We start from the raw sequence: 18,010 nt of genomic DNA, 5'->3' as shown, positions 1-18,010 counted from the left end.
ACTGTTTTAACCATAAAAATCACCTGGTTATCAAAAAAATAATCTTCCAGTTCAGTCTGGAACAAAAGGCTTGCATATTTGACAAAAAATAGTCACATGGGTCACTCTCCTTTCAAATATAGTCAATACCATTTTTATATAATTTCTGTCTTTTCTGTACCACGGCTTCATAGCCTGGTGGTGGTGTGCTTCACTTGGGAGCAACAAATCACTTTGAGGCTACGTGGGCTTGTGACTGGAAAATTGCTCTTGCCCATCCAATAGAAACGAAAACTGAGAGTTGAGCTCTGCTCACCATGTGGCATACTCTATTCATAGTTCGCTGTCTTTCTGGCTTCTATTCTGTGCGAGACATTACCTTGAACAAAAAACATTACCAAACTGCTTCTCACCCTTAGCTGTCTTGATATGCACTGTAAGCTAATGATGACCTGGCAACAATGCTTATTAGTATCCTGCTGAACATTGGGGGTATTTTTAAATAAATCTTAGATGTTTTTCAGATGATTACCCTCATGTAAATAGATCTTACTGAGTTTGGGCTCCCCTTCACAATTTTTCTTTACCAAAAAATCATAAATGATCTTTTATTAATTTCTATTTTCAAAAACCTCATGCATGTGTGGTGGCAAAAGCTTTAAAATATGTATCATGTGTTGAGAAATCTGTATTTTAAAAAAAAATTGAAGTGAGAAGCACTTACATTATGGCTTTCTTGGTTGCTTTATTTCACCAGCTGATCAACAATTACCATCATTTAAAAAGTTTCCAATTTATCAGAAATGTACCCATGTCTTTTCTATATAGCTGCATTAATGTGTTGATATCTTGGTCTGCAAGCACTAAAGTGCAGTGACACTGGAACAGTGGATATAAAATATTTAAACAAAGAAGACTGTGCTTGGTGCAGTTTGAGTTATTAAAGAAATAGCATGTCTCTTCTAACACATTGGACCTGCATCGTAACTATTATTTTGGTCACTTCACATTTGCAGCCGGAATTACGTAGTAAATGGCTCATATCTTTACGTTTACTTAAGTATTTTATAGTGAAGGTGATGACTACAAACATGAAAATTTATACTTTGTAAAAGTATGACCTTAAATACAAAATTTGGTCCTCGTGGGGTTCCAACTAGTCTTACCTGGAGATCAGTTATTCATCAAATTCTCATGGTGCTACTGTCACAGGGGTGACACGAGACTAAACAGCCAGCACAGCAAGGGTGGCCAAGCCATACCTGTTGCATGACTACAGATTTTTGTTGGTATAGTGGGAAAACTATTGAACTAACTGTTGCCGGCGAGCACTTTGGGAAATGGCAAGTAGAGGGACATTGTGTCTAGGGGAGTGGAGGCTGTATCTGCCTAGAAAGGTGTGGTATTCATAGTTTTGTGCATTGCAGATTTTTTTATGCTAACCTTCTCCTTTACTTCTGTAAAAGATATGGATATGTGTATAAGTAATGTGCTCTCTTTCTTGTAACTGTTAATAGATGCGGTCTACAAGGCCGGAAGATGGGCCACAAGGCTTTGGGCCTGGCTAATGCCAAGGAGTCATGGGCATGGCAGATGCCATGTAGTATTTGAAAAGTTTGTTTTGTTTTGTTTTGTGAGTTGTTTAAAGTTTATTGGTGTCCTGGAGTATTTGGCCCAGGAAAGTTGAGGTAGCTCGTCCCCAAGAGGCAGCGCCAGTTTGAAAGTCTGACCCTAAGTGGCAGCATTTGAGATATGAGGTTAGGTCGTTCATCCCCATAGTGATATAATGTGTAGTGAGGTTAGGGTGTATAATGTGTCCCTGAGAGTAGGCCTAAGTGGTGTTCTGTTTGTTTCTACAGTTTAAGATAACTTGCGAGCGTGTGTGTGGAAGATATATATTTGGATTGTGGAACATTAATCCCCAGTGACTGTTGGTACAGTGGGACAACAATACTCAGTGACTGAAATCGAGAGTATTATCCGATTAGTTATCAGTGAAAGCAGTGCTATGCCGAAATCTAAACTTTATGTTTCCTCTTCAACCAAGAAAAGTATCTTTCAAGACTGTGTTTAAAATCAGATATATTAGATAAAAGTAGGATTTATGTATTTTTTATGAGTTGCTGTAGTATAAATTTAGTTAATATAATTAAATGTATACAGGCCTACAAAAGAGGCAGAGTTATTTTCTAAAGAAAGAACCCACAAATGTCCACCTCTACATGTCTGCGACAGCTACAGAATGTCAACATGCATACTGAACATCAGGTATACCGAGGATTCACTTTTAAAAACCAGGCGTCATGAGACTTGTGACCTCCAACACACCACATTTTTTAATAAATATACTCTACACAGCAGCTTTATCCTCTTCATTCATAAAAGGCTGAATTGTGTTTTTTGAGGCGATGACTAGGAGCATTCCTCTGGCCATAAGGACACTGGAACAGACATGACTTACTTGAGAATCATTTCAAATGGCAGTATGGAAGGTCTCTGAACTAAATAGATCCTAAATGTTTTCCAGTTGATTTTTGTCAACAGCATATGAATTCAAAAGACTTCTGTGATCATAATTATACGTCTATGTGTTTTGTATAAAATGGATGCTAGCACCTACAAGACATGCATGAAATCATGACAATTTTCTTCAGTTTCAATGGGCCACTTACAGATTCAATGCACCTACTCACTGAATATAAAAAGATGTCACTAATTTGTTTACCTGAAACAAATTTATAAATTATTCTTTCTTGCTCCCTCTCTTTTTCTTTCTAACAAAACCTTTAAAGTTAAGGGAGGTTCCATAGTCCAGGGGTTATTTCAGATAACTTCAAAGCAGATCAACTTCACTCAAGCCAGAAATCAGAAAATTCCTTCTGTCCACTTTACAGAAAACAGATACAATTTATCAGGTATGCAAATAAAGGTGAAAGGAGAAAACGGGACCACATGCTGTGACCTATATAAAGGAGACTTCTTGCAGGACAGCCCCTCAAAAGTCATCAGACCTTTAGCTTTAAAAGCAATAATCTCCAGACCTGATAAATCTTATGTTACACCTCTGATATCTACTCACATGTCTGCATGCATTGCCACAGCAGTCACCACGCCTCAAATGAGCCAAGCGAGACATAACCTGATACCCTGTAATGGGGTCTTTGTAAAAGCTTTCTCCTTTCTGAAATGGCGAATCAGCTAGGATTACTTCTTTTTCAGCTTAACTCATGAATCATTATATCAGCAGTCATAAGAAGCCAGTAAAAATGGAAGCGTGCTGTTAAAGGGGACAAAATGGCATATGAAGAGACCAAGGGGATGTTTTTGGAAGGTGCATGTTTTGTTTTTTTTAAGACTTAAGATGACTTCAGTCTTTTAAAATAAAGTCCTATTAAAAATGTTTGGTATCTAAATTGAGACAACATGTTATGTGGACATAAGGAGGATACACTTCCATTGAAAGGAATCTCTATACTTGCAAGAAAATGAACATAAACTTCTCTGCTATGGCACAAACTTAGCAAGTGCAACAGCTGGCAGCTCAGTAGCACTGCCAGTTATAAAGGAAGAACAATCAGATAATACAGTGTCACTTGAAAAAGATATTTTAGTTTTCATTTGTCTGCAGGTAAACAAAGCCTGCTGTAAACTGTGTTACGCACTTCACCATGTTCAGTCTCCGTTTAAACTGTTTGGGATATAGGAAAATTGAGGTCTGTTCTGCAACTTTTATCAGGAATCTCTATACTTGCAAGAAAATGAACATAAACTTCTCTGCTATGGCACAAACTTAGCAAGTGCAACAGCTGGCAGCTCAGTAGCACTACCAGTTATAAAGGAAGAACAATCAGATAATACAGTGTCACTTGAAAAAGATATTTTAGTTTTCATTTGTCTGCAGGTAAACAAAGCCTGCTGTAAACTGTGTTACGCACTTCACCATGTTCAGTCTCCGTTTAAACTGTTTGGGATATAGGAAAATTGAGGTCTGTTCTGCAACTTTTCTTGGTTGTTGGCTATGGTTGTGAAGGTAACCCCAATAATATATTTTTTTAAATGTATTCAAATGAACGATATGTCAAGAGTTTCACATGGGTTATTGTGTTGTGACATATAATTATTGGTTATTGTGTTGACATTTACAGACTACATTCTTACAACCAAAAATGCAGCACATCGCTGGTCTGCATGGACTTACAAATGTATCAGTGTGATAGGAAATACCTTTTCTTATGTTTCCTCAAAATGCATCCCCTCACATATAAAATATATTTTCTAGAAAGTTGCTGCTTGCTCTCAAAGTGTGAATATATAACAAAAATAGAAATATACCATATACAGAAATAGAATATATAAAAAATAGTAAAAGATATTAAAAAAAGCTTTTATGATTACATGTAAGAACAAACCCCTTCCCTCATATACATATGCACCTCTCTCCTTATACTACATACATGCACACAACAAAAATATTCACCTGGAGGGCGTTCAGGTGAGCTCTATGGATTTCAATTTGCTTGTGATTGAGTAAAGCTTCATTCACAGTCAGTGCATAAGCGACAGCTTTTTCTTGAAAGTTGATGTTCATCTCTCCTTGTGGCACAGCTTGTAAACTACATTTTTCATTTTCATTATTTTGCACTGTTGACAAACTATGTCCTATGCTTTCTTTGGCATGTGTGGTGATGCCCTCTATGCCAGATGAGCCCTGGATATTTGAAATTTGGTTTGAATTTGATCCTGAAGTTCGAAAAAATAGTTTCATGGACGTGCTCACTGGAAGAAGTCCAACAGTCAAGTATTTTCGTTTAGATTTCAAAGAATAAACTACAGGATATTTCACACTGCACAGCAGATATTTTTGGATAAACTTCATTCTTCAAGTGCCAATTAATGAGGTCCGTGATTTATTAAGCATCCAGTGTAAAATCTGTGCAGAAGAACACGTCAAGTTTACTTTTTAATTAGTAATTCAAGATAATGCTCAATATATATCTATGAATATGAGACACCTAAGAAATGAACTGTACAGACATTTTAATTCATACAGCACAGTAGATGCATGTTAGATAAAACTCATTTCAGATCCGCGATCTATTGACCATTAAATACAATCTGTGCAGAAAAAGCATGCAATTGAGTTTTTTAAATCATTAGTTTAACATTGTCTACACTTCAAATAATGGATGCATAAACCTTTTTAAGATTAAAGCTAATGCTGATCAGTGATACCAAGGGTTCAAGAAATATAACCTGCACATAACCGCGTAATACCATATTGGTAGAGAAGAGTTTTGTTTCTGATGATGCTTGTTTCAATGAGAAATTAGTTTATACAAGCAAGTTTCATTCGTTGCCCCAAACATAATGACCTCAATTTGTTATTTAAGATTCGAGATAAAAGCAAAATACCTCGACACTGAGGTCAAGAACGATAACTCTTATCTACTTTCGAACTGGATGTGACCTCGGGTCAATCACTTGTACAATAATTAATTAGTCGCTCGATCATTAGGAGGTTGTGCTGAACCTTCTTAACTAGATACATATTGTCGATTATGTGATTATATTGGACTTTTTTCATATATGGCCTTCAAGTAAACATATGGCACTTTCGATCATTACATATATATACACACAGTCAGACCTCGATAAGTCGAACTCAAAGGGACCCGAAAAAAAAATTCGACTTACGATCGAGTTTTCGAGTTAGGGAAAATGGCGTAATAGGCGCAGGTTAATCATGGACAATATTTTTCCGGATTAATTACTGTATTATAACCGTTTATTATATTATCGTTTTATACGGATGCATGTATATAGTACAGTACACTGTACGTACTATCGAACAGTACAATCAAATGATGACTATAACTGTTTGTGCGATTGACAAAGTTTTCAGCTGACGCTCACCACTTGGCATGTCCGCGGCACGTACCGCATGGGCACAACCACACCGACACGAACTCTATTCAGTGCTCGTCCCGATAACAGACTGACAAAGATGAATTTAAAGGACAATTAATGGGGTAAAGCGTCTTTCTTGAGGCAGTTTGGAACATTTTTATAGTCTGGAACAGTTTGAGACATATATAGTGCACCATTGTTTCTGGTGAATGTCAGATGCTGCATCTTTGTTGTATGCTTTGTTATACTTCGATTTTTGACAAAAACAAAAAACGCTGCGACCTATATATGTATACGTTGCCAGTCAATGCTGCATGTCGACATCCGAACGCCGCAAACGACACAACCACCATGCAGCGGATTTTATGTATCAACATATCCTTGCTGGGCCTGTGCATTCGAACCAATCAAGGCTAATTATATCCGGCCCGCTCATTTTAACAGGATACAATTAACATAATTTAATTTTAACGTCAGGATTCTATCAAAACCGCCATATTCTGGCCCGCGAGATTGTATAATGGGCACCACGTCCAGACAGTCTAGCATACTATAGTAGACCATCGACACCACAGAATCTGGATGTGTTGATTGTCAGTAGGTGATCGTAGTTTTTAAAAATATATCCTAGACGTCTGGTTGGTTGGTGGGTGGGTGGGTGGGTTGGTTGGTTGGTTTAGTAGGAAAGTGCTTCCACCTTGCGGCGATTTCGCACTATGGGGGTATAGGGAGGGGGTGGAAACCGGAGTACCCGGAGAAAACCCCCGACACCCGTCTGCGGTCGCTCAAGAGATTTATACATTTGGATATCCTGGCGCATGGTCGACTCTGTGCAAACATTTTCTGCAGTGGCCGGACAACTTTTTTTAAAGTTAAAAAGAACTTGTGTAAGGCAATTGTGGCTCTGGTGTAATTGGAGTTTCTTTCATAACCGTTTCATTCGATAAATAAAATAGCAATATTATGAAATAGAAGAGAGTGGGGTAACAGCAATAAAGCAGACCACCATATAATAAGCAATAGCAAAGACAAGCAGCTAGACGGCTAAACAAAACGACGATGAATATGAAAGACGCATTGAAAGGTTGAAGGCCAGGAACGTGGGCGAAAATGTAATAGGAAATATTTCAGAATTCTTTCACTTTCAGAGCTTCCTACTTGTGCAAAATGGCCAGGACAGTACACAGCATTTTGGACATGTTGGGGCAAACGTGAGGAAGTCTTAAAAAAAAAAAAAAAAAATACACATCGCAACTATCTGTAAAGCTAAACTGTGCACTAGTTTTGTACATGCATGTATTTTCCACCACCACCACCACCGATTGACCGATGAGAAGAAATCGAGTTTCGGAAGGTTCGAGTTAAGGAAGTTATATAGAGAGATAATGAACATTTAATTGTCACCGTGGACTTATCTTTATTTCTGCATGTGTTCGCGCATCACTGTTCCCAGCAAAAAAGTCTGTTATAGACGTCTGACGACAATTTCTCTTCATTTCTTGTAAAAGTAGCGAGTTTATGACATGATCATTAATATTCGTGGGTACATGGCGCTACTTGTTCAATGAATTAATGTCATTCAGGAATATATGGTTCTTGCCTCCTTCAGGGGCGGAAGTATTGGCGATTCTTCACAATCTTTCTCGTCTGATTCCCCCCGAATTCTCGACCAACGTTGACCTGTACGTCGTCCTTATCACACATGTTTTTCATATACAAAAAGGAGAACATATATATATAGAGAGAGAGCGCAGGGTCGATATAGGGGAGGAGTATATATATATACGATTTTACACTTTTCGACCTATTTTCAAATGATTTCAGGATGCTGACCGGCTTAAAATTAATCGAGTTGTGGAAGTTTTTGGCCAGGCTGATTCGAGCTACGGAAGTTGAATATATGCATTACTCTCATGGGAACTTAATTAATTGTAACTGCAATTAATCATGCAGTAAATATATATAGCGGTCAGTGAGCGTTTTACCCACTACGCTACCAGGCGACCCGACTCTAGTAAAACTGGTGGTTTGGTTGTTTTAGCAGGAAAGTGCTTACACCTGGAGATGATTTCAAACTATGGGGGAGATGGAGAGGGGTGAGGGGTGGGGAAACGGATCGAGTACCCGGAGAAAACCACCCGACTGAACTGCAAGCCTCAAACACTTCCGCGAATCAGTGGGCGTCTTTCCAACGATAGCGACGACGCATGCGCGCTGGACATTTGACCTCATAAAATATGGCCGAAGCTGCTGCAGACGACGCCGGGCCCATCACATTCGCTGATCTTGGCATTCCACAGGGACCACAGCTCCAGGAGTCTTTACTGGGAAAGGTTATTTCTCAACATATTTTTTGTTTCAATAATAAGTTCGGTGCCTACAAACTAAGAACGCTTAAAAGTTTGTTAAATGTGGCACGACTGTAGAATGGTGATTGCATTGGTTTCACTTTACCGCATGCCTACGTTGTCACATAACCTGTGTGAGTTGAAATAGTTCCGGGTTCTCAAGCTGACAGGTACATGTCAGAAGGTCTAAAGATGATCGAGATACTGCTGTACGGTCATATCCTGTTTACGTCCTTTTCGCTCGAGCACGCGCGCGCGCACACACACAAATGCAATGATCGAATTTACAAAATCATAAACAATGATCGATCGATGAGCGCAACGGGTAACGTACGTCTGTCACCAATACAGTGAGGGCTGGCTGTTTTGGGTTCAGATCTCACCTCAGGCACGCTGTTCTTTCTCTGCATGTAGCATTTGTTTACAGGGCTGGCTGCCTTGCCGTGATACATAAATTGCTCTTTGCAATATACTTATGTTAGCAAATTTATTTTCTGTATATATCTTAATCCCCTATTCCATCCTACCCATTCCCAGCTCACCTTAACCCCCTTTCCATCTCTGTCGCTCTCAGTCTCTTACTCTCATTAAACTTGGTGCTGTCAGAACTTTATTGATTAGGCCATCGGCCTGTTTCAAGTGGTCGATGATTTTACAGGTACATAAATAGATATATATAGGTTTAGAATAGCATAGAAACACCAAAAACTACATATACAATTTGAAAACAGTTACATTAACACACTATCTTACACACCAGTGGACAATATTTTTATTCAAGAACCGTATGAATAGCCATACAAATTTGAATTGCCTGAAAGTTGAATAGTGATAGGTTGAACAATATTTTAGCATTTATCTACAAAACGTTATGAGTGTAAATTTCTCACAGAGACTTGTGTACGTATGCCTGGAAAACAAAAATAAAATGCAGTTTTGGTATAGATAGAAACAATTGCAACCTTGATTACAGTTTTTTTTTGTCCCTTATTATCATTATTTGTAAAGTGCCTTGAGCTTGTGCATTAGGCTGGGATATGGCAGTTTGTAACTGTACTTTATTATGATTAATACTAGTAACAGTGTAGGTGTATAGTAAACACAGCTGACGCAGATCCTTACTGTTCACTGTTCAGTTGATCAAAATGTATCTCAGTCAAGAGTAAAATTCTTTGTTAATATGACTACGAGCTGTCTCAACAAGTTTGTTTTCTTTATAATCTAGGCAAGGTCAATTAAAGACTTGGAAAGGAAAGAATATGTGTATACAGTGGTTGCTGTGCTGACATTAGTGGTCACTACAGGATTTACCATCTACAAAATATCTACTGTTGGTAGAGATAACCCAGATTTTACATTTGCTCTTATCCTTCTTACAAGTTCAGGTATGTTTCTACATATTGTTTGGCATTCCTTATTGTGATTACTTTATGCAGTTGTTGTATATAAAAAAAAGACAGTTGCATGGCTGGTGTGATTGTCAAAATGGTCATGCCAGCCTCCTTTTAGTTCCCAGAATCAGGAAGAATACCCTTTGTGAATTCATGGTTGCACATTTAGCATCACCTTGATAGTAGAGTCTTTCAAATATGCCTTTAAAAAACATCTGGAGTTTTAACTTAATCATATATGTTAGCAGTTTTATTTTTGGAGGTTATTTTTTGGACTTAATTTTTTTTTTCAGTCTTTGGCATTTACTATGTTGTGCATGGAGTCCTTCAAGAACGAGCAACAGAAATTATCATCTTCTCTGTTGCTAATTTTGCGGTGTTGATGTACCTTATTGTCAACTATGCAGCAGGGTCAAAGGATGACATTAAGCTGGTAAGGTGTTAATACATTTGCCATGTGTTGCTTTACTGTTATTTTTGTTTACATGTTTGTAAGGTGCTACTGTACCATTCTTTTTTGTTGGTGCAATATCTTTGATGTTATTTTATTTCTTATTTTTTTAAGGCACGGCTGATTATTGCTGTTGTTTTGTGCCCATTTCTTATCTGCGCTGGAGTGTGGATAGGTGTTTCATATCATCAGTCAGGAAACCTGATCTTCCGGACTGTTGGGGCCAGCACTGAACTACAGAGAATATGTCGGACTGTCTTCTTTTTCTTTGACATTCTAAAATTTGACTTGCAACTAGCAGTAAGTAGACTTTAAAGTCCCCCTAGTAATACTCTTTTTTTATATGAATGCCTTCGCTGAGACTGCTGTGCATGTTATTAAAAGTCTTAATAACTTACATTTCTAAGAAGCTTAAGTTAATCATTGTGCTAGTTCTGTTTTTTAAGGCAACTTAAAAAAAAATTTAAGGTGTTCACAAAATATCATCTTTTAACAGCCCCTGTAACTTTATACATTTTATCAGGGTGTTGGAAAAGATTCCCATAAACATTCCATTTATTCATCTAAAGGATATTATTTAATTATAAATAGTAGTGTAAGCCCTGAAAATATAAGAACCTTCAGTTGTGACTCTTGCCTTTTACAGTCACCTGAAGAATTTAAGTACACACTTAAAATACATCATTTACATAAATATGATTCCATCCTTTAACTCATATATCCGTACTATTGTTGGTTTTTTTTATTATTTTATCTTTTGTTCTGTTTGGCTGCTTTTTATTTAGTTAATTTATGTTGATTATCTACATTAATGTTCACTTTCTAGTTTTTTATTCTTTCTGTTGTTTTAGCTTGGGTAGTGTTACAATTTTGTTTTTCTAAGAGGAAATTAGAAAGCAGGTCATAACTAATTAATAATCAGAACCCAGTGACAACACCATCACAAATTGTGGTAATGGGATATGCAAACCCATATTATGCATTTTCTTGAACAAAGTTTGAAACTGTATGTTTATCTTTCCTCTTTCTTTTGATAAACATTCCGTTCAGACAATAAATCTTAACAACTCTTAAGTTGCTATTGTGTTTGGTAAATCAACTTATATAGACTTAAGTAAATAAAAAAAAGTCACTGTAATGATAATGCAAACTTATGTGTACCGATAAAACTTAATGAAACAACAAAATAAAAATATGGCAATAACAGAAAGAAAACAGTAATCAAAGGGTGTACCGAATTGGAGAATAAAGGCAATGAGAGATATTTTCTCTCATTTTCTTTTTATAATACTCATTTATTCTAAAAGTGTCTTCACAAATGTTACAGCATTCCTTTCTAACTTTGCAATATGACTAGTAATGTACTATTTTCTTACAAAAAGACCTATGAAAGTTGTGAAAAGTATTCTGCATAAAATGTTGGTTTCAATTGCAATCTGGTCTAAAAAAAACTTTTTTATTCTTTCATGCTAACACTGACTTATAAAGTTTTGTTCACTAATTGTGTTGATTGCATTTCAAAGCCAGCTGAAGTATGATAATGGTAGCTATGACCACAAAAATCCGGAATGTCTCATGCCAGATAAGAAATGCGAATTAGAATGAAGAAGTTTTGACTACTCTCACTTTATGTTTGCCAGATCAGTATGGTGCTGCTAATAGTGGTGCCTGGTAAGCTGAACACAGAAGAAATTGTTGTTCTGTCTGTGGGCAGTGTGCTTTGTCTTGCTTGGTTTGTTCTTGGTTTTTATGGCGTGAGTCATTAAGTTTATTTTTCTTTTGTTTCTTTTTATAATTTGCTGAAACTGTTTATCAGATGTTGCGAGCTATAGTTTTTCCTTTCTTTTTAGCCTTTTTAAATGTCTTAGTGAGTCTAAATTTTTCAATGCTATACATACTAATTTTCCATATAAAAAGTATTTTAAGTATATATTATTTTATATTTAATTATATAATATCAGTTGTGTATAATTAGTTCTACAAGATAAGGGAGCACATTAATTGCCTATTGAATAATAAATATTTAAGAAGCACTCTTCAAATATACAGCATTGGACATTGTATAATGTAATGAGAATGTCACCCTGAATGATTGCTAAAAAATAACGCCACATAACATCCATGGATGGCATCAAGTTAAAAATGTAAGAAAGTAGAAGTGAAAAACATACTAATAGAAGGTGTGTTAGCATCTGGTTCAGTTAATTATGTTTCTGTTGGTTTTTTTGGTTGCTTTGTTTGATGTCTATTTTTTTTTTTTTTGTATCACTGTAAACATTACCACATTAAATTAAATTGACATTTTCTTTAACAAGAGCAGTTGCAAGTCCATTGCTCCAAGCTGCTGATAGCATGTATTATCATGTCTTGAATCATGCCTTTATACTTCTGTGTGTATATGCTTTTGTACTTCTGTATGTGTATCAAGTCTTGTATTGTTCCTTTGTACTTATGCCTCTTTGAACAACCACTTAATTATACTTCTTGTATGTCATATGGATGTGTAATAATACTGTGGCATCAAGGCTTTGCTGCCTGGTAGCCTAACACCGTTAACTCCATTCTGTTACAGATGAAATATGAGAATAAAATAGGTGCCATCATGTTTCTTGCTATGAGCCCTTTGGAAGTTGCCTATGTCATTTACAAACTTGTTAAGGTGAGAAGCAAATTTTTAAACTTTACACATCAGGTTTGTTTTCACAAGTCAAATTATTGTTTTGCATATTATAACTGACACTCTTCCTGATGGTCATAGACTGGATTATAAGCAGGATGACCCAGAACAACAGGACTGGTATCCAGTGAGCCTTCACCAAACAGCTAGAGGACCTGGACTTCGCAGATGACATTAGTCTCCTATCTCATCAGCAGCAACATGCACAAACCAAACTGAGTAAGGTAACAGAGGAAGCAGAAAAGACTGACTTAAATGTCAACAGAAAGAAGATCAAAGTGATGAGAATCAACAACTAGCAGGAACTACCAATCCAACTTCAAGGAGAGAACATCCTGGAAAAAGATCACTTCTTGTGTCTGGGGAACATTGTCAACAAGGACAGTGGAGTGGACGAAGACATCAAAAGCCACATCAAGGCCAGGCAGGCTTTCAACAGCCTATGCCTCACCTGGAACTCTCAAGCATTGTTCTTGCGCAGTAAGACCTGCATTTTCAATGCCAATGAGAAGGCAGTCCTACGATATGTTTCTAAAACCTGCAGAGTGACAAATATCAGTAACAAGCTCCAGACCTTTACCAACGCCTACCTATGCCATATCCTGGGAATAAGAATAAGGCCTGAAAAGATCTCCAACAGCAGTCTGTGGAATAGAACCAACCAGAATGACACTAGCGCAAATGGGGCTGGATAGGACACCCTGTGCAAACCAGATGTCACCATTGCTAAGCATGCATTTGAGTGGAACTCTCAGGGGAAGAAGAGAGGAGGCCTAAGAAAACTTGAAAAAGAACATTAGAGAGCTAGGCAAAGGACATTGGAACCACATGGACCCAACTGAGGAGGGCTGCCCAAAACCGGGTCCGGTGGCAAGGAATAAACTAAGTCAAATTATTTTAGCTGCATTTTGTGGATCATTTATAACAATTGTGTTTTGATATAAATATACCCCTCTTACAGGCCAGTCAAGCTGATAACCTGTCCTATGTACAAGAAGGCTTACAACTGTAATGGACACACTAAATCCCATGGATTTTAGTTGTTACATGTTGAGTGTGTACACAGTTTTTAATGTTGTCACTAGCTGATGTCAATGCTGAAATAAAGTTTAGATTTGTGGCCTTTAAGCTTTATCACATCTATAATGGCCATATATTTCCTGAAGTTATGGGCTTGATCAGCCTTTAGGTGGGATACAGGCTTGATATGAATTAGGCTTCGGCAATCTCTGGCAGAGTTTTATTGATCTTGCAGAAATTACATGAGAAAAGATTTATTGTTGATGTTACAGACCGCATCAGTTATGCAACGTTTTGGTGGTCTTGCGGGAAGCACCATAGTATGCGGAGTAATAGCCCTTGTTGTTCGGATTCTTGTTGTCATTGCTGCGGTACTGGTGATTCGCAGCTTCAATAAAGGGCTGAAGCAAAAAGGTCAATTTTTGCTTTTATTTGTATTGTTTTCTTCAAGCAATAAATGTGTAATAACAATTTTTAATATCTGCATGGTGAATTCTGCAGACTGCATGCTTATAACAATTTATTTTTATTACTCTCGCCTGAAATTGTATGATAGTTGTGATAACAAAAGTACTGATGATTTTTAAATTACATATCTTAAACAATATAGTTTGCAGAATTGTGGATTAATGTAGTTTGAATGTCTGTATGTGCTCATAATTATTCAAAAATGTATTGATTAGGGTCTCTATTATATGTCTTTGAGGTATTGCCTCTTTATTCTCCCTGGTCTATATGTATTGCAGTTACTTCAGACTTTGAAAAAAAATATGTGCTGTGTTTTTCCATTTTCTATTCTCTCAGTTTTGCTTTTGCAGCTTTTGGAATTGAAGAGCATCAGACAGGTAATATCATAAATGCAGAAGATCCAGGATCCTCTGGTGCCCATTAGGGAAAGGGGTGCTGTTTATAGATTTTTGGAAGCCTTCATCAAAATTAAGGTCAATCACTTTCTTTCAGAACCCTAAAGTCGATGACAGACTTAGAATTTCTGCTACCTTTTCTGACATTCATGTGCTTTGTGATTTATTCTTAAGGCTAACATGACACATTCTGTTGAGGCAATATTGTTAGAAGAAAACTGCCTACTGCTGCTTTTCTGTTGACTTTAAAAGGTACTCAGTGTGTATGTTTGCATGTGTGTATGTGAGTGAGGGAGCATATGTGTGCATGACAATGACAATTCTTTATTAAAGAGAGGTAAAATAAGCAAAAAAATGCTTTTTTCAATTTACCCCTCACCCTTTATGAGTAAAGAATAAACTAAGTAATGAAGTACTATAAGAAAAAGAACCAGTAAACACAAAGTAAGATATCAAAGGAGAGTGGAAGGTGAATATGTACAAGAGGGTGGAGGCTTAGTAAATGATAAACTGAAGGTGGCTAGTATAAAAGTTTTCTTGTGTGAGGATCTAGGAAATGTTTAATTCTTGACAGCTGGTAGACTTTTTTGGAGATACTTTTGCTTCTGGCAGAGATGTGTTGGGACCACGATAAGTCATTGTCGATGGTAACGCCAAGAGTTTGTGGTACTGTACTTCCATTATTGATTGATTGAATACTTAGAAATGGGGTGGCTTTGTCTTTTCAAACTGTTAGAAGCATGACTTCAGTTTTCTGGGGGTTGAGTGACAGGTAGTTTGATTCAGTCAAAGCCCAAAGCTCATTGGCGCTCAGCCGTAGGAAGGAACCAAGTGGCACAATTGTGGTGTCGTCTGCAAACATTTCACATGATTGAGATATGTGGAGAGGAAGATTGTTTCTGTATATGGAGAAAAGAGGAGATCCTATTACTGAGCCTTGAGGAACACCAGATTTAACTTCAAGAGGATCAGACGTGGTTGTTTACAGTGACTTTGAGTTTGATTATCGAGAAAGGAGGCCTAAAACTGGATTGGTTTGTGTGGAGAAGTTCATGTCTTATAAGGTGCTCTTGTAGGTGCTTAAGGATGTGTTTTTCTAAGGATTTTGAGAGAGTAGATAAGATTGGGCAATAGCTTGTAGAGTCACCTGGCTCACCTGATTTGTGTACAGGGATAACTTTTGCTTGCTTAAGGTGTGTTGGAAAGTGGAATTTATCAATACAGTGGTTGTACAGGTAGGCCAGAGTTTCAGCGATGGCCAGTGCTGAGAGCTTTAGAATTTTGTTTGTGCATGCATGCACAGAGCCATACATGTGCTTCATTCAAGCAAATGAAAATAAATTAGTTACAAGCCCTTCTGGTGGTAAAAAGAAGGGAGATCATTTCATAGGTGGCGAAAGCATATGAAGATTGCTACACTGACTATTGACTGGTTCAGATGGAAAAGGTGACAATTTCATACATGATGCATACACATAAAGAAGTGAGGCAAAAGAAGCACTCATTGTGCAGTTTGGCAAGACATTTTTATCACTGTGGTAGACAAAGCTTTATTCCTAGTATTGTGATATGTGATAATCTGTTATTACTTTTATCATTCCATAATAGTCTGTTATTTGTGTGAGTACTGCCATGCATTACTCAAAGCAATGTATGTACAGAGTGAACTTTAAACATATATGCTGCCCCATTGACCCACATAAATATCTGTTATTTTGAACAGAAGATAGCAAGTCATCAAGTTCACCTATAACATATTTTTGAAAAGTGTTACTTTTGATCATATTAACTTTTTTCTTTGAATATATTTTTTTTTACACTTTTTAACTGCATATTTTAAACTATTTATGATTTTTCCCTTTGTAATCAGAGATGTTTACATTTGTATAAACATACCTTTGTATATTTTCCTGCAAATTCCTTGTCCATGTAGTCCAGAGTTCTGTGTTGGAATGATTTTATGGAAGAATGCTACCCATAGTTGTTATATTGGGTATGTATATTTGAAGCCATGCCAAAGCTCAATTTATGCACAAGCTAGATTAAGTAGTGGCTGGAGGAAAAATATCAGCATTATATTAAAGTTTTACATGATTCTTGTCTTTACAAATGCAAGACCAGATAAACATTTTCTTTGTTGTTTTGTTTCCTTTTTGTGGAAATTAGGCAAATCAGATGTATTTTCAGTATTATCAAACCTGCATTTATTTGAGAATATGATTACTAAATGTTAGGTACAGGCTTTGTGTGGGACATGATTAAATAATATAATCACTATAGTGTTTAAGGGAAAAGCAAGTGAAATACCAAGTTGTGTTTAAGGATATATACCAGGGGTGGGAAAACTACAGCTCATCGGCCCATCTGCAAAAATATGAAGTGCACTTGTTGTTATATTTTTATTCAGCCTAAGTTAATATGACTGAAGTACAACAGCATTAGAAATAAACAGTCCATAACATACTAACACAAAGTACAAAGATAGCAAATAACATGTACGTATGACTTCGACATGTCTGATGTAGAGCATCGGGGGCGGTGCCTTCAAAAGAAAGGCTGGTTTTTAATTTTTATTGTGAGCAAATTCACCACACAATAAATTCGGTAGGCGAACGGCATTATGTGCTCATTTATTATCCATTTCATTATCACTAAGTTTGTTGTGTCACCTGACGTGCGTCTTTTGGTATTTTACCGGCCCTGCTGCACAGCTTAGAATTTTGAGACCAGCCCGCAAAAAGAAAGCTTTGCCCACCCCTGATGTATACCGATTTTCTGGATCATTCCCACTCATAATTTTCTTGCAAAATGATTGTTAATTTTTTATGATGACATCTGTAACATATATCTAGGGTGGTATAAGATCAAGGCTGCCTTGTTTTGTTTTCAAGTGAGATCTTCGAACCCAACTTTTAAGTCTCATAAGTGCGGTCTCAATGACTGGCAGGGGATATACATGCTGTACAATTTTGAACGCTGAATACAGTGAGAAGGAGCTGAACAAAGTGGAGAAGACTGGCAGGAGAGATCGAGTTACCTTACTGCTAGTCAAATATGATGCATAACTGTTGTGGTCAGTTTTTCCTCTGTGATGGTGTACAGAAACATGGCAGCTGTGGCTTTAGAGGTGTAAATGCAGTTTACACAAAACAAAAATTTTTAGTGGAAACAATTCTGAATGTCAGCATCTATCGCGCCATCCTAATTATTATTTCACTTGCCTTTTCGTTTAAAGCGTGTGAATGATGTTATAGATCAGTAGAGGAGTGTGGGAACATAATTCGAATCCATTTATTCACACTGTTTTTCATAACATCAATACAAGCGTTGATACATTTGGTGTTGTGTTTGTTTTTTCTGTAGATAGCACCTAA

At 36.9% G+C, this 18,010-nt stretch overlaps 1 protein-coding gene and 1 long non-coding RNA gene across 7 annotated transcripts; one reads left to right on the top strand and one right to left on the bottom strand.

Annotated features, from left to right (window-relative positions):
- Window positions 1–2,280: 2,280 nt before the first annotated feature.
- Window positions 2,281–5,956, bottom strand: LOC112575451. 5 transcript variants are annotated; one of them, XR_003101645.1, is made up of 4 exons: window positions 5,893–5,956; window positions 4,457–4,909; window positions 3,059–3,160; window positions 2,281–2,420 (listed from the first exon to the last, which is right to left on the bottom strand). It is a non-coding gene; the product is annotated as an uncharacterized LOC112575451 (long non-coding RNA). The 5 variants fall into 5 exon arrangements; XR_003101646.1 differs by lacking the exon at window positions 5,893–5,956 and adding an exon at window positions 5,822–5,840; XR_003101643.1 differs by lacking the exon at window positions 5,893–5,956 and adding an exon at window positions 5,392–5,524.
- Window positions 5,957–8,066: 2,110 nt separating this feature from the next.
- Window positions 8,067–17,973, top strand: LOC112575190. Of its 2 annotated transcripts, XM_025256855.1 has the most exons (8): window positions 8,067–8,219; window positions 9,460–9,619; window positions 9,919–10,058; window positions 10,191–10,376; window positions 11,717–11,830; window positions 12,649–12,735; window positions 14,046–14,187; window positions 14,592–17,973. In XM_025256855.1, the coding sequence occupies exons 1-8, from the start codon at window positions 8,124–8,126 to the stop codon at window positions 14,663–14,665; spliced, it is 999 nt and encodes a 332-aa protein (XP_025112640.1). In that variant the 5' UTR covers window positions 8,067–8,123; the 3' UTR covers window positions 14,666–17,973. The 2 variants fall into 2 exon arrangements, with proteins under 2 accessions (XP_025112640.1, XP_025112641.1); XM_025256856.1 differs by lacking the exon at window positions 11,717–11,830.
- The last annotated feature ends 37 nt before the right edge of the window (window positions 17,974–18,010 follow it).

This window comes from Pomacea canaliculata, linkage group LG11 (genome assembly GCF_003073045.1).
Source record: "Pomacea canaliculata isolate SZHN2017 linkage group LG11, ASM307304v1, whole genome shotgun sequence".
NCBI classification, from domain to species: Eukaryota; Metazoa; Mollusca; class Gastropoda; order Architaenioglossa; family Ampullariidae; genus Pomacea; species Pomacea canaliculata.
Note: the sequence above shows the minus strand (reverse complement) of the source record. Positions and strands in the feature narration are given on the sequence as shown.

Excerpts from the sequence above, each read along its gene's own strand:
- LOC112575190 (XM_025256855.1), top strand. The coding sequence starts at position 8,124 with ATGGCCGAAGCTGCTGCAGACGACGCCGGGCCCATCACATTCGCTGAT. Across the intron at positions 10,377-11,716 it reads AATTTGACTTGCAACTAGCA|ATCAGTATGGTGCTGCTAAT; the intron begins GTAAGTAGACTT and ends TATGTTTGCCAG. Across the intron at positions 14,188-14,591 it reads TAAAGGGCTGAAGCAAAAAG|CTTTTGGAATTGAAGAGCAT; the intron begins GTCAATTTTTGC and ends TTGCTTTTGCAG.